General features: G+C 33.0%; 2 protein-coding genes across 2 annotated transcripts; one reads left to right on the top strand and one right to left on the bottom strand.

Moving 5' to 3' along the window:
- The first annotated feature begins 8,838 nt into the window (after window positions 1-8,838).
- Window positions 8,839-9,942, top strand: LOC107470856 (aspartic proteinase nepenthesin-2-like). Its single transcript, XM_016090277.3, has one exon. The coding sequence runs from the start codon at window positions 8,839-8,841 to the stop codon at window positions 9,940-9,942; it is 1,104 nt and encodes a 367-aa protein (XP_015945763.3).
- A 379-nt stretch (window positions 9,943-10,321) lies between these two features.
- On the bottom strand, window positions 10,322-15,522 carry LOC107470943 (DEAD-box ATP-dependent RNA helicase 51). The gene is made up of 12 exons (XM_016090364.3): window positions 15,168-15,522; window positions 14,693-14,878; window positions 14,419-14,604; window positions 13,412-13,495; window positions 12,871-12,912; window positions 12,588-12,659; window positions 12,176-12,475; window positions 11,554-11,592; window positions 11,349-11,453; window positions 11,044-11,112; window positions 10,828-10,953; window positions 10,322-10,726 (listed from the first exon to the last, which is right to left on the bottom strand). Exons 1-12 carry the CDS (start codon window positions 15,474-15,476, stop codon window positions 10,598-10,600), a joined length of 1,647 nt encoding a protein of 548 aa, XP_015945850.1. The 5' UTR covers window positions 15,477-15,522; the 3' UTR covers window positions 10,322-10,597.
- Window positions 15,523-15,765: the final 243 nt, after the last annotated feature.

The following is a 15,765-nucleotide window of genomic DNA, read 5'->3' on the forward strand; positions in this document are numbered from 1 at the left end:
AAGAGGAGTGTGGAATAAAAAAGAAGAAAAAAATTGGGGAAGGAAAAGAAAGAAAAAAAAATTGGAAAAGAAAAAGGGAAACTGGAAATGGGGAAGAGAAAGGGGAGCGTGGAAGAGGTAGGGGAAGGAGAACTGAGAAAGGGTTAGGGAAGGGGAAAGGGAGTGTAAAAGGGAACTGGGAATGGGGAAGAGGAAGGGGAAGGGGAGCGTAGAAGGAGAAGGGAAAGGAGAAGTGAGAAAGGGTTAGGGAAGAGGAAAGGAAAACGGGAAATGGGGAAAGGAGGGGAGGGAGGGGTGTATTTTTTGAAAAAGGGGGGAGGGGTGTATTTTTTTAATATAAAACAACGTCGTTTTAGTCATTTCTTAGTAAGGATGGACGAAAATTATTTTAGGGTTTACTATGAGTCCCGAAGAACAATTTCGAGGACGAAAAAATTATTTTAGGGACTACTATGAGTTCCGGATAACATTTTTAAGGACAAATTTGAGTAATTATTAATTTCAGGAATCACTTTGAGGTTCGAATGCAAGTTCAGAGACCACTTTGAGACTTAACTCAAAAAAAACCTGCATTAAATCAATAAAAAGTTCTCTAAATACAAATTCAGTCATATTTAATTTATAGACTCAATTATCATATATTTATGTAAATTTATATATATATTGTTTTATAACTTTTCAGTAAATAATCAATCATAAAAATAATCAAATATTTTATAATAAAATAATTAAATATCTGGCAATGATAGCTATAAATCAAATATAACTGAATTTGTATTTAGAGAACTTTTTATTGATCTAATGCAGGTTTTTTTTCTTTGAATATGTTCACAAGTTTATAAGGCTTTTTCCTCATTTTTTTCCATCATAAATTAAATTTGCGGAGACATCTAAATTTTTTTATTTAACTTGACTCATTACTTAAAATCATTATTTAAAAGTAATAAAATTATAAGGTTTTTATCAAATATCTTACTCTAGTAGTTTTAGTTGAGACCTATTAAGATTGTTTAAAAGGTGTGAAGTGAAAATTTGAAGAAATAATAAGAGATAGAAAAAACTTTTTGAATAAAATGACTAAAATTTTTTTTAAAAAAAAAGATAAATTAGTTCTTGAGTTTTTATTTTGTGGATAAATTTATCCCTCAAAATTTAAAAATACAAAAATGCACCTCACTATTCAAAACGCATGACGGATGGTCCCTTTATGTAAAATGCTCCCTCAGACGTAACGGAGACGGCTTATGTGGCGCTTATTTAACATTGACGGGGGATCACTACCGTAACGATGTACATGTGTAAATATCGATTGATGTTAGGGACAAATTCGTCCCTAGATGAAAAAACGACGTCGTGTTGTTTATGTACCCTATGTCTTCAAATTGAACCCAGTCGCCATAACTGTTGTAGTTTCTGTGAGAGCTTGAGAGTGGTGGTATATCCCAGTGCTCACTGGTTAGTAAGAAAACTTCATCCAACACACGACGGGTTCTACTGCCGTCAACCATTAAATGCGTAGAAGCTGGAGAGGAGAAAGACGAGATTGCTCCAACATGTAAATGCAGAGTGTATGCTATATTGTACAAATCGTGGACAGTGACGAACCCTAATAGATTGTTCTTTGGATGTCCATTCTTTAAGGTAAGTTGGTGATTTTGTTTTATTGAGTTTGATTAAACGGATTTTCTTTATATGATTTTTGTTTTGATGATGAACATGCAATTGAAAAATTCCAGTCATTGCAAGTTCTACTTATGGCTGGATGATCATGTTGCAATAATAGGAGCTAAAGACAAATTTATGATTGAGAATGAGGTTGATAATCTAAAAGTGTATCTTGAAAAAAAATAGTGGAATAGAGACTAACTAATTTAGAGAAGAAGCTGTTACATCTAGAGAGAAAGAAAAATGTTAATGTGTATTGGGTTGTTATTGTACTGGTTAGTATAATTTTTGCTTCCATTATTGCTAAAATTGGTTGAAAAGTGGAAAATTAGGTTAGAAAAAATGCTGTAATGAGGTATGGAATTAATTACCATGAGTTGTATCTTTTTAAGACAAAAATAATGTATTAAATAATGTTATATCCAGCCAACTGATGAAAAATGTGCATGAAGCTATTGCCTTGGCATAATCTGCAAAGATATGATTAGATAAGTAAAGCATATATTAATCTCATGAAAGAGATGTTAATGTCATAAAAGATGTCTAAACATGTAGTCTGCCAAAATAAAGCATAACTTAAGTCTGCAAATTATACAATCATATTGTTTTCAAAAAGAGTTGCTTGGTAAATCACACTATTTCCAAAAAGATGTTGATGTCATAACTGATGTTTAAACATGTAGTGTTAACTACTAGGCTTGTTATGTCCTGAAATGGGGATGAATTTAAACAGTCGTTGAGTTGTTTTGCCTGTTGATGTCAAAGTCTGTAGAGAGACTCCTAATGTAGTTGGTTGTTGTGGAGAGAATGGATGCTGTTCAGGTTGGGTATGTGGTCCAGATGGAGAGGGTTTATTTCCCATAGGCTTTCTCCTTATGGATTGCTTAGGTCTAAATGGTTTAAGAGTTGGCCGTGATGAAGACTGGGCTGGAGGCCTAAATTGTGCTTGTGGAGGCCTTGATGGTGTCGCAGACACTACTACTGATGGTCCAGATGCTTGCTCAGACATCGGGACAGAGGTTGTATTCGGATTACTCTGCAGCAAATTTGAATAATTGTGAATGTCTCAAAAATAAAAAATAAAAGCCAACAAAGTCTATCAGAAAATATCTCATCAGCAAACAAATGGTCAGTAGAATGTTGTTCAACATGAAGAGGGTTGGTTGCATCAGGGTTACTCTGAGCAGTTATGTTTGATCAGATCCACATTGACTTTGGATCACGTGTACGTCACTTCAAAACATTTGTGCTCGTTATCACCAATCCACTCCGCTTTCCATTTGTTACTTGGTTTGATGAGCCTCTTCAACCTCTTGCGCTGGCGCAAGTTTTCCTTCATGAGTCCCTAGCAGTTTCTTGTGTTGAACCATTCGCCGCATGATATAGCACTGTAATTCCTCACACATTGTGAGTATCGATTTGCATCTATACTTCAACACCTTTTCACTGAAAGACTCGCATATATTGTTCGTTAGGTTGTCGACTTTCGGACCATGGATGAAGTAGGCTCTAACCCAGGTAGCAGGATCAAATTTCATGAGTTAGGCCTAAACATCCTTGTTCACTTCTTTCAGTCTTTCCGTGGTTGACTTGAATTCGGAGATGGTGGTGCATCTTGCACAGTCCCACACTATTTCTCTAATATACAAGTCCTTGAATCGGTTGATAAAATTTTTTCATATACACATGACACAGTTTCTGACATGTGCATTTGGCATTACCTCTTTCAGTGCAAGTAGCATGTCCTAATAAAAAGGAATTAATCCTCAATTTTCCAAGTTTACAAACAAATACAATCCACACAAACTCACAGAACACATAAGAATTGACACAAAAGTAACTAATCTTTTGTTGGTCTGACATAAAATTCTAACCATGGTTGCTCACATCACCAAGATCCTCTTGTAAAAGTGTTAGGAACTACTTCCATGATTCTTTGGATTTAGATATTGCAACTGCATATGTAACCACATAGAACTGGTTGTTAGTATCCTGTGCAACGGCCGAAGATAGTCCCCCCCTTGGTAGGTTTTAAGAAATGTTCCATTCAGGTGAAGTAATGGTCAGCATCTACTCTTAAATCCCAGTTTGCAGGCTTCGAAATAAACATACAACTTGTCAAATGTTGGGGGTGTTTGTGGTTGAGGAATTACGCCTAGCAATGCAGAAGACCCAGGATGGAGGTGCATACAGCTCATCCTCTGCACTCTCATAATTATCATATTCAGTCGACGACTGATTCAATTCCTACACTTCAATTCGAACGACATCTACTTCTACCTCAACATTTTTCTTACCAGCACCCTTTGCAAGCTCAGGATTATCAATAGGATGATCGAAAAATATATAAAACTCATCAGTGTCTTTATTTTTCATCTTAGTTTGTTGCATCTGGTTGATTCCTGCATCTCCCCTCAGTACATGCAGCCCTGACTCTATATCCTTACTCTTTGGATCATACCAGCATGCTTCCTTGTATGCTTGATATCCCAGTCCTTTAAACAATGTTATCAAATTACCGAAATTTACAAAATCCAAGTTTATTGGTGAGAACCTCTCAATTTTACCATGTAGTTAAACTAACTCACCAGTAAAAACCCTTGAAAAGTAGCCCCATGATGAAAAACAGGAACCACAAAAATATCGTCCATGTGCAATATTGTTCATCACAAAATACTCAGATAATGTACTCCAAACCAAACTTATCTACCAGGGTTAGTCCTAAACATCATTAAATCAGTTAATCAGCACCTACCTAAACCCTAAACCCCACATAGCCCATCTTCCATGTCCCTCACTAACTACATTACCCAGAAATTCTAACCCACCACATGCATAGCAAATAACGTTAAAAAGCACAAATAAAATGAGTTTCTCAATAAAGGTACTTATCAGTATACACGACACTCTAAACTACACCAACGAAGTTTCACTGGTGCAACCTTACACGAAATGAATAAACGAAGAAGATCAATCGTTGTATTTTTTGGAGGAAAAAGATTATACATATGTCTGCTAGGGTATCAAATAATAATTGTGTGGAATTCATATGGGCTTCTTTGGAATTACGTTTAAACGCCAGGACTACAACCAATGTTCTAAAACGGGGCCGTTTTAAGTGATAAGGACCTATTTATCCCAGACTTTTTTCACAACGGACACACAAAGTTTTCTCAACGATACTATTTCGTCACATAAGCACATCACATGCCAAATAAGCGCCACATAAGCTATCTTTGTTACGTTTGAGGGAGCATTTTGTACAGAAGGACCCATCTGTCATGCGTTTTGAATAGTGAGGAGCGTTTTTATATTTTTTAAAATTTTAAGGGACGAATTTGTCCACGAAATAAAAGTTCAGAGACTAATTTATCTTTTTTTTTTTAATTTTTGGTTGTCCACAGTATCTTTTAACCCGACAGGTCAAGAACTAATTTGTCGTAAATTTGAGCTTTTTAAATCTGTAATATTTATTTAAGCGAACGAGTGAGTTAACCACTCGATCAACTTTGGTTAATAAATAATGACACACAAATTTACTCTTTAAAGTTCAGACCCGACCATCTTAATTTACGAACCCACCTCCTTAACGGAAATGGATCCTCTCAATTTTTTTGTCACTGGAGAGAATAAAATGTAATCTTCCACTTTTAATTATACAAGTGGGACCAAAAATAAATGAGAGAGAAAATGCAATGAAGGGTGAGATCTTCTATTGAATATCATCCAGTTTTTTTTGTTCACTGGAGAGAATTTACTCCCCCTCCTTAACTAGTCTCGTCCAAAATAAAATAAAATAAAATAAAATTTTATTTATTTGGCCTGCAAGGTCTTTTTTTTTTTTGAAATTTGGATAATGGACCCAACTCTAGTGCACCTTGCTTGCTGGCTTCACATTCTTTCATTTTAATTTAAATAATGTATGCCATTCTGTCTTGTATAACATTGTATTGTAAATATTAATATCTGAAATTCAGAAGAGTATCAACATCATATAAATGATGACAAACCACTTAATTAAATATATTTGATTTTCATATATCTCTTATGGATAAAAATAAAAGTAAAGACAAATTGTACATAATTTCTTTTTTTTTTAATAAATTTTAGCCGTAGTTTTTAAATCTAGCTTTCTATTTGAGTTATTTATAAACTTAATTCAAATATATTGGCATTAGAATCACCTTATAAATTTCTGTTTAAAGTCAAAAGAATTATTTTATAATTATGTTATATATACACTAAAGATCAGTCATTTGTATAAAATAATATTAAAAAATAAATTAAATAATATTTATTTATATATAAATATATATTAATTGATTTTTGTGCAAATAATATTTTTGTTTTCGGATATAGTGATACCTCAAATTAGTTCCTAAATTCTAATAACTTTTATATTGGACGGAGTAATGTTTAGGGGAAAAAAAGACAAATTTTTCTCTTCTGCCTGCTATGAAGAAGTTATTTTGTTTCATTAAAAATTTATTTATCTATTATTCTAAAAAACCAAGACCAATTTATCAAAAATAAAAATATTAAAAGTAATATTCAATACAAAAAAGTAAAGTATTATTTTTGTCCCCAATATTTAGGGTAAGTTTTAATATTATTTCTAACATTTAAATCGTCCTATTTAATTTCTTAACGTTTTAAAATTAGCTCACTGTTATACTGCCGTTAGGAATTTGTTAACAAAATTGACGGCAGGATAAAAATGAGACGATCTTAAAACGTTAGGGATTTAAATAGGATGAAAATGTTAGGGACAAAAACAATACATAAAAATAAATTTTAATTTTATCTTTCAATAATATCAATTTTTTACGAAATATAATTATTCAATTATTTTTTAACCACATGTAAGTAAATTAAACTTAATCACATTACTTTTATTCTAAAGAAATTTATTTTTTTATAATTTTACTCTTAAAAAATTTTTACTCATCATGAAATGTTTGTAAAATGACTAGTACATAAACTTGCGAAAAAGAAAAAAGTGATACATATACAAATACAATAAAGTATAAATTGTATCTTTTGTCTCTAATGTATTAAAATTTTTTAATGTTTAAGAGTAAAAATCTTTAAAAGTAAAATTATAAAAAATAAATTTATTTAAAATAAAAATAATGTTATTAAGTATAATTTACTTAAATGTGATTAAAAATAATTGAATAATTATGTACAATAAAAATTTAATATTATTGAAGGATAAAATTAAAATTTATTTTTATATATCATTTTTTTCAACATTTTTGTACTATTTACGCTCTTAATGTTTTAAATTTGTCTCAATTTTATACCGACGTTAATTTTATTAACAGATCTCTAATGGCAGGACAATATTAAAAAATTTTAAAATACAAAAAATTTAAATAAAACGATTTAATATTACGAACAACTTTAGAATTTACTCCAAACGTTACGAACAAAAACAATACTTTACCTATACAAAAAATTATTACAAATCAATTTGGTCAATTTGGTATCATTCTTTTTTATATGTGGTCAACAAGCGTAGTGTCTTTAGGACAGGAATCGGAGCACGTTACTGATTCTTTGTTCTTTGTTACTTTCGTTTTGTCGTTAATGATATTTGTGTTTTGTGACGTTTAAGTTTAATGCACCATTCTTATATTTTAAAATAATTATTAGTGTCGGCATAATGTGAAGATTGTTACAAAGGATAATAAAGCAACATTTATGTTACATCCCTCACCTAAGTGATTATTTACAATTTTGATACTCAGATATTGGTCGAAAATCTTTTTATTTTTAACCCTTTTTTTTATACAAAATTATTTTTAAAATTTAACTTAATTTTAAATTATTTTTATTTTAGGCACTAAAATCATATGATAATGACAATAGAAAAAGAAGTGGAAATAAATTGTGGACAACTTTTTCTTTTTCTCTTCTCTTTTTTTCTTTTTTTCTTCTCCTTTTGCAGGAACAGAAACACTCTGTTACTTTTATTTTCTTTTTTTTTTATAATTTTTTGTTATGAGTAATTTAGTCCAAAGTTTTAATATTTAAGTAAAAATGACAATTTTAAAATTTTGTTTTAAACTTTAGGAATTTTGTATGCAAAAAAAAATTAAAAACAAAAAAAATTTCAACTTCTACCTTAAAAACTAAAATCGTACTTAACCTATCAGAAAATAAAACAACATCTCTGAAAAGTGTAGTTCGTATTTGGATGCCAAGTTCTTAAATCCAATTAGAGTACCATACAGTTTTTTTTCCCCAGATTATTAATAGTTGAAGTTTCTTAAATATATTTATGAATAGCTCTTGGATGTTTCAACTCCAAAGTACTAAAAAATGACTAAATTGAGTTGAAAAGAAAAATGATATATAAAAATATCTTAGGAAATATGACAAAATGCCGGATGACACAACATAGGTAGGTTTGAATTGAGAATGGCATGGTGTTTAATTGCTTAATATATGAACATTGTAATATTTCATGTGAACCATGTCAACTTAATGAGTTACCAAATCATGAAGATTCTAACAAAATTAGACTGATTTTTCTACTATGTCGACTCATTTTGCTTTATTATTAGATGAAATGTGAGATTTTAGTTTTCATACTCTATCTAAAAATGAATTAAGTTAACTTAATATACAAAAAAAATAAGTATAAAAAATATCAGTAATGTAAAAGAGATAATAACCCAAAATTATTTAATTTAATTTAATTTAATATCTATAATTTCATATATGTAATATTTATACTTATGCATTTATCACATTTAATATTATCTAATTATTTCACTGGTAATTGAACAATATAAAATAAATACAAAATAAAATAACTTTAGACTTATTTTTTATGATTTCTATTGTTTCTCAAATATTTGGGAAAAAAACATTTCTCATGCAATTAAGATGGGATAGATAGTTAAAATAAATTAGTTAAAAATCACTTATTGCATATTTAAAACCGAAATATTTAAAACATGTGACCAACTACAAAAGAAAAGAAATTGCAACAAGGTAGTCAACTAGTTGCAAACAATGGAAATCATTTCAAAGTTTTGGTGTGTATTATTGTTAACAATAAGATTTTCTCTATCCACATCATCCTCTACTTCTACTCCACAACTCTCTCCAATTCCCAAAATTAGCATCCCACTATACCATAGTAAAATGCTCAAGCCTCAAATGGGTGCTATAGTAGATACATACCCTATTGATGATTCCTATGCACTATTCTTGTGGATTGGAACTCCAGTTCAAATTGCGTTTGTTCAAATGGACCTAGGGAGCCCAATCACTTGGACCCAATGTGACCCTTGTAGCAATTGTTACCCAATGCAACGCTCTCCCTTCAATACCAAAGAATCAAGTACTTTCAGAGAACTTGGTTGTTACTCTGAGACATGCTTGGACCCAAGGATGAAGGAGCTTTTGGGAAATTGCACCTCATGGACATGTAGGTATAATGTGAATTATGGTAAGGAATCTAGCTCCTTTGGAACTATGGTAATTGACACATTAAATTTTGAGCGTTCTAATAATGAATTGAAGGGATTCATAATGGGGTGTGGTGATTCTTATGAGGGCCCATATAGGGCCCAATTCTCAGGTGTTTTGGGCCTTGGAAGGGGCCCACTTTCTTTGCAAAGCCAACTCAATGCAAAGGCGTTCTCTTTTTGCCTTGTGAATTTTGGATCACAAACAGCCTCAACACTTGAGTTTTATGATAGGGCACCACAAATAGATAAACATGACAATTCCATCATCATGGTCCCTTTGAGAGAAAATAGTGGGTACCCTAATTATTACTTTTTGCAATTTGTTGGTATAAGCATTAATGGGTTTATGCTAGATGTGAAATCTAGTGTTTGGGGCTATGGTCTTAATTATGATGGTGGGGTTATCTTGGATATAGGATCAATCGCAACATATTTACCTAGTGAAGCATATAATGTGTTCAAGTTAGAGATACGAAAAGTTGATCACAACCTTACAAGGGAGCAAGCACATGAAGACCTAGAACTTTGTTATAAGGATGATTCATTTAATGTGTATCCTTCAATTGCATTGCACTTTGAAAATGGCAATGTTGCAGGTGAAAATTTTGTGTCCTTCAACATGAACAATGACCAAATGTTGTTAAGGGTAGACGAAGGTACGGTTTGCCTATCATTTGTAGAAGGAAAAGATTCTAATCTTACAGTTATTGGCAGTAACCAACTTCAAGGAACACAACTAATGATTGATCTAGTTAAAGAGATCCTTGTCTTCATACATAACAAGTGCTAAGCTAAAGCTATTGATGTTTTGTAGAGAATTATTTTGTACCCTCTATACTTCGTATAATGTTAATTAACGAAAAAAGTAACATTGTTACCGATTTAATTTCTCAGTCTTGAGAATACTTTTAACTCGATGGATGTTAAGGGTGTACCATGTAATTTGGTATTATTAATGATCGTTTAATTTTGAATTAGTAAATTGGCAAGTGACAAGACAAAACAAACCAAAAACATCTAAAATTAAACTCTAGTAATACTGCCTTAGAAAAAGTTTATTAATAATGCACAAGAAGACATCATAAAATAAATAAATAAAAAATACTTCTTACCACAAGAACATCTGCAGTCAAATGATGACCGAAGAAACAATAATAGAATATGAGAAATGAAACCGCCAGTGATAACTTTTGAGAGTTGACATTAATTTCATTCTTAGGATGAACTGTTAGTGAAATGGTAGATACAAATACAAATTTATATATAAGGGGCCAACAAGGATCATGATAGCTCAAGTTCAATATAGCTATTCCTTCTCATGAGCTGCTACTGAAAGTTGTTGATAGGATTAAAAAATGAAAAGATCAAAATAACCATTAAAACATTTTTGTAACAAAACTTTTTGAGGGTTGCCTCCTTGGTGATTCTTCAAAAATTGTTGCAGCTTATTTTGTCTTTCCGTTGCTTAATCTTCCTTCCACTTTGCGTATTTTCCTCCTATGCTTTGAAGCACTGCTGTCTAAGTTCAGATTCACCTTCGGCGGGTTTGAAAAACAGAACGAAGCAGCAACAGCCTACGCAAAAGCCATACAGTAACTTGTTACCACCATATATTCATGAATATGCACAATGTTCCGAAAATCATGATAATGACATCATGTAAATGAAGAACTACCTGCAGATCAAGGCGGTGAACATTGAATATATCCTTCATGGTGTGGGCATTATATGCTAATATAAATGACCTATACGCGTCTTTAGCCATAACATTCAAATGATAGATCCCCGCAACCAACTTTTCCTGCACAATCCAGATGATGTGTGAGATAACCAGCAATTGGTTACCTCATTACACAAATTTTAAATAGATTTTGAGGGTGCAAGAATATACCAGTTGAGACTGTATATTCGCAAGCTTCTTGTGTTCAAATACATACTCTTTCATAGGGATCTTTGCTGCCTGAAATTGGTATAAGTATAATATTTAACGATTCAGGACAATCTAAGAATAACTCGTCAGATACCTACGTTAAAACTTCCTTGCATAATGCAAGTGCAAGAAGATAATGTTTGAGTTCAACAATCTGATTGATCACTCCACAATCCACATGGTTTTGTTGTGTTTCTTGATCTCACCACTTACTGAAAAAAGACTCACTACGCTATCTATATTATCCCCTATATAAATAAACTGACCTTAAGATAGCGAAGAAATTGCAATTCTTCCTCAATCAGAAAAAGCAAAGCATTTCCTTTGGCACCTTCCCCACGAGCTGTTCTACCAACCCTATGGATATATTCCTGGATTCAATGTGGGAAAACATGTTACAATTGTTCATCAATGTATACAAAAGATACAAATAGTATCAGATATTCAAAATCAATGAACTCGAGGAAACACCTTTGGCTCATCAGGTGGATCATACTGCACAATCCAGTCCTACAAAGCAGGAAAGGAGGGGGAAATCATTTCCAATTACCAATAAATATGATAACTAAGCATTGTGCCGTTGTGTCACAAAATGAAGTTTGTTGTAAAACAATAAAAATCTAAATATTTCTCAAGGGTTTTGCTCATAGTTTTTATAGGTTGCCCTGTATCCCTAGTTATTAGGCTATACTTTATTTGATCTACTCCCAATTCTTGGGGATTCTATGCCTCTATGCATCTCTTGCACATGACTAAACAACCTAAAGGTAAAATTCTACCAACTTTCTGCTTATGCATATTTTTAGTCATCCAACCCAGCATTCTTAACTCTATAATATTAGGCTTATCCTAAAGTATCACAAGGCACAGGTTTCCCCTTTTCTAATCCTCCCCCAAAATCCCCCTTTTAATCTTTTAAGAGAAAAAGGAAGCTTAAAATCTGTAGTTTTCTTCCTATATTTCTTTATAGGCCATTGGGGCCAACAAAATCAACTGAAGATATTTTGGGAAGTACCTCAACAGCCTAAACAAATAGTCAAATAGGAATTAATTAGTAGAAGTATCCTTAATCTAGTAAGACAAAATAATGTACCACATCAGGTATGTCAAGTCCACGAGCAGCAACATCAGTACAAAGCAATATCCCCTTTTCTGCTTTGCAGAAATTAAAGAATGTAGTTGTTCGGGCATGCTGCTTTTGTTTTCCATGAATACTTAAGCAATCCAATCCAGCACACTTGAGAAGATCTGCATGGAATTTCACAGAGTTGCATGAAGAGAAAAAGACCATCACTTTTTTCGATTGATGCCTCCTCAAGAATGAATATAGAACAACAAAACGCTTAGCACATGGAACAACAACATAGCCTTGCTGCAATCCTTCATTTGTGACCTAATTAGATGAAGATCTTGTCAATATTGTGTTAGCGTAAAAAAAAAGCTTCACAAAGGGTATCACCAAAGTGTCCACCAAAAAGTTCATGGAAAAAGTGAAAATACAACACCTTTTTTCTCCCATCATCTACATCAATATTGGAAGGACTTGTCTGAAATGACATACGGGCAAGATCCTTAACCTGTAATATTAACAGGGAGAGAATCAGAATCATGGATATTCAAGTAACCTTTTCCAGAGTTCTAGCTTTCAAATATGCCTTGTGTGTTAATTATTAACTTACCAAGGGGGGGAATTAGTATTATAAAAAAAAAAAAAACTGAGAAAAGGAACAAGTTTGAAAGAAGGAATTGTTACGGAGGAAGAAGCATGATGAGTAATGGAGAACCAACCTTCTTTGTTTGCGTAGCTGAAAACAAAGCTGTTTGCCTAGTCTGTCAAACAAGAAGATTAATCAACCAGAGTCATAGACAATAGGTAAAAACCATAAACTACATGTAAACTTATAGCTAGAATAATAAACATCAGGAAAAAAGGGGGGAATCAGCTGAAGATATGGCAATCACATATTACTTCTCAGCCAATAAAACTTGGTCCCAAACCTAAAACATCTTAGCTACAAGACCACTCATGTTACGGTCAAATTATTAACCTACCAGAAGAAAGAAATGAAAGCTTTTGGGCCTAAAAAATCTTGCAAGTATGTAAATTAAGCAGTTAGCAGTATGGAGGATCAATGGATGAAGATGCTCTCCATCCCTATCTCTCTTTACCAATCCCTCACCCTGTCTCCCTTGCCATGTTAGATAGCTTCTTATGGACTTCCTACTTAAATTGAACTCACTAGGCAGTATAAAATGAAAGAAACTGTAAATTGTGCAATTTCATGAATATACTTTCATAACCCTGTTAAATTGGATGGGGAATGAATACCTTTGGAAGTATATTAATGATCTGCTTCATTTCCTCCTCAAAGTTTGCTTCTAATATCCTGTCAGCTTCATCAATAATGAGGCACTGCCAAATCATGCAAGTGCTCAGAATAAGCAGATTAACATAATATAGAATTCCCAAAAAAAAATATAAAGTAAAATTTCAGATACGAGCCAGTTAAAAGCAGTGAAATCAAGAATATCCAAAATGGAAAATGGAGAGCTTTGCTCTTTTGATGTATTTTTTGTTTATCCCATTGTTTTTTTGAGGATATACTGTCGTATAATCTCTATGTATACATTACTTGTTAATATTATGTTTTGTTTTATCACAAAAAAGGAAGGAAAGAAAGAAAGCCTTGAAGTTGATTAATGATTGCAAGGCCAGCAGGCTTGCTTATGATCTGCTGAAAGAGTACATCAGGAATCCCTCACATTCATGAAGCAGATTGTCAAAAAGGGCTAGTAAAGAAATTAGTGCTGCCTTAAAGGAAAAAAAGTGTGCTTCCCTTCCTATTTCCTATTTGCATTCTTGATCTGTTTCCTCATCACCAACAAATAAACCTAGAATGCATAACGGGCAGGCAGCAACACTAGGGGCACGATAATAATATCAGACATCGACATGCAGAACAATGACAAAGCTTTGTGCTGTATTGAAAACCATTTAAAAAAAAATTCATTTATGCACAGGGATTCAAGGAACTTCATAACTGTTTCCTCTAAAATCTTCTTCAGCATTCATCTCCCACTTTTAATTCCACCATCTTCCATTTCATCCCACATTTCTCACTTAATCCTACATCAGTCTACTTTTGAAGTTTTCATAGATACAAAAGACCCAAGGCAGGATTTCTCATAAAAACTTGCACAGCAAGGACATCAACTAAATGAATGTTCCATAATAGCATGATTAACATCACTTGTTTATTGGTATAAAAAACCAAATGCTGCATATCATAACAAATAAAAATAGAGAAACAGCTCTACGGAAGATCAACAACTTACCTTCAAATTTTTGTATATGAATCCCTTTGTATTTTGAAGGTGATCAAGTAGGCGACCAGGTGTAGCCACCAACAGATTTACCCCAGAAACAATGCGATCAGCTTCTCGTTTTCTACCTGATCCCCCAATAACTAATCCAAGAGTTTGTGAATGATACTTGAGCAATTCCTCTGCCACCGCATGTGTCTCCAAAAATAAAAAGCAACTTGTTTTAGGAAAATAACCCTTTAATTCCAAAACGAGATAATCAGTGCTAGCAGCAACACTTTTATACCTGAATTGCAAGCTCTCTAGTTGGGCATATGACAATAACGGCAGTTCCATTACGAGGTTTAAACTCGGCATTGTACAACAATTCCACAGCCGGGATTAAAAATGCAAGGGTTTTCCCAGAACCAGTCCTCGCAGCACCAAGAACATCTTTCCCTTTCAAAAGCTCAGGAATAGCTCTCGCTTGAATCTGCATTTTACACATTGCAATCCATTCAATGATTCAAGTCACGCACCAATATTAACAAAACTAAGCCTTGCAATCCATTCATTGTGTATATATGTAACTGAGACATTCAATTTATAGCATGATATTCAAGGCAATCAAACTCAAGAGTTCACCTAAACTTTAATAGCAAAAGCTCAGCTCAGAACCTAACATTATAAGATCATAAACTCAGTAGAACTGTACGATAACTTTGATTTCTTATCTTATCTTATATATTCATCATCATCATCATTATTGTTATTATATGTACCTGAGTCATTCGATTGAAACCCATGTCCATAATAGCCTTGGAAGTGGGATCAGAGAGTTCAAGAGAATCGAATGAAACGGAACTCATGATTCCAGATTCAACGCCAGGCATCACATTTTTCTCTTCTCTTTTTTCTTCTTCTTCTACTTCATCGGTGTTGTTAGCGTCGTTGTGCTGCTCTTGCTCTTGGTCTTCATCATCAGCGGAATTGCGAGCTTCTTGTTGGGCTTTGCGAGGCCTTTTCCTTTTGCGGAGCTTCTTGTTCTTGTTTGATTGGTCCTCCGCATGGTTGAGCTCCGGTTCCGTCATAGGTGGTGGTGGTGGTGGTGGTGGTGGTGGTAGTGGCGGCGGCGGTGGCTGTTGCTGTGGAGGAAGGGTGCTTTGGGTTTTGCTTTTGGGTTGCAGTGGTGTTAGAAGAAGGTGGTGGCTTTCTCAACGTTGGGGTTTTTAATTTATTTTTTAGCTCGAGTTTTTTATTTTTAGGGTGCATAAAAATTGGATTAAAAATTTATATAAATATCAGCCTTCAAAAAATCTATTAAAAAATTTGAAAATAACGCGTTTAAAAATTAAAATAATCCAATTTGAATAAATAATT

Source organism: Arachis duranensis, chromosome 10, assembly GCF_000817695.3.
Source record: "Arachis duranensis cultivar V14167 chromosome 10, aradu.V14167.gnm2.J7QH, whole genome shotgun sequence".
NCBI lineage: Eukaryota > Viridiplantae > Streptophyta > Magnoliopsida > Fabales > Fabaceae > Arachis > Arachis duranensis.

Bases quoted from the DNA above. Each gene is read 5' to 3' on its own strand.
- LOC107470856 (XM_016090277.3), top strand. From the start codon at position 8,839: ATGGGTGCTATAGTAGATACATACCCTATTGATGATTCCTATGCACTA.
- LOC107470943 (XM_016090364.3), bottom strand. From the start codon at position 15,476: ATGACGGAACCGGAGCTCAACCATGCGGAGGACCAATCAAACAAGAAC. The intron at 14,879-15,167 runs GTACATATAATA...TGTAAAATGCAG, and splicing joins GTTTCAATCGAATGACTCAG to ATTCAAGCGAGAGCTATTCC. The intron at 11,113-11,348 runs GTCAGTTTATTT...TACCAATTTCAG, and splicing joins AATTTCTTCGCTATCTTAAG to GCAGCAAAGATCCCTATGAA.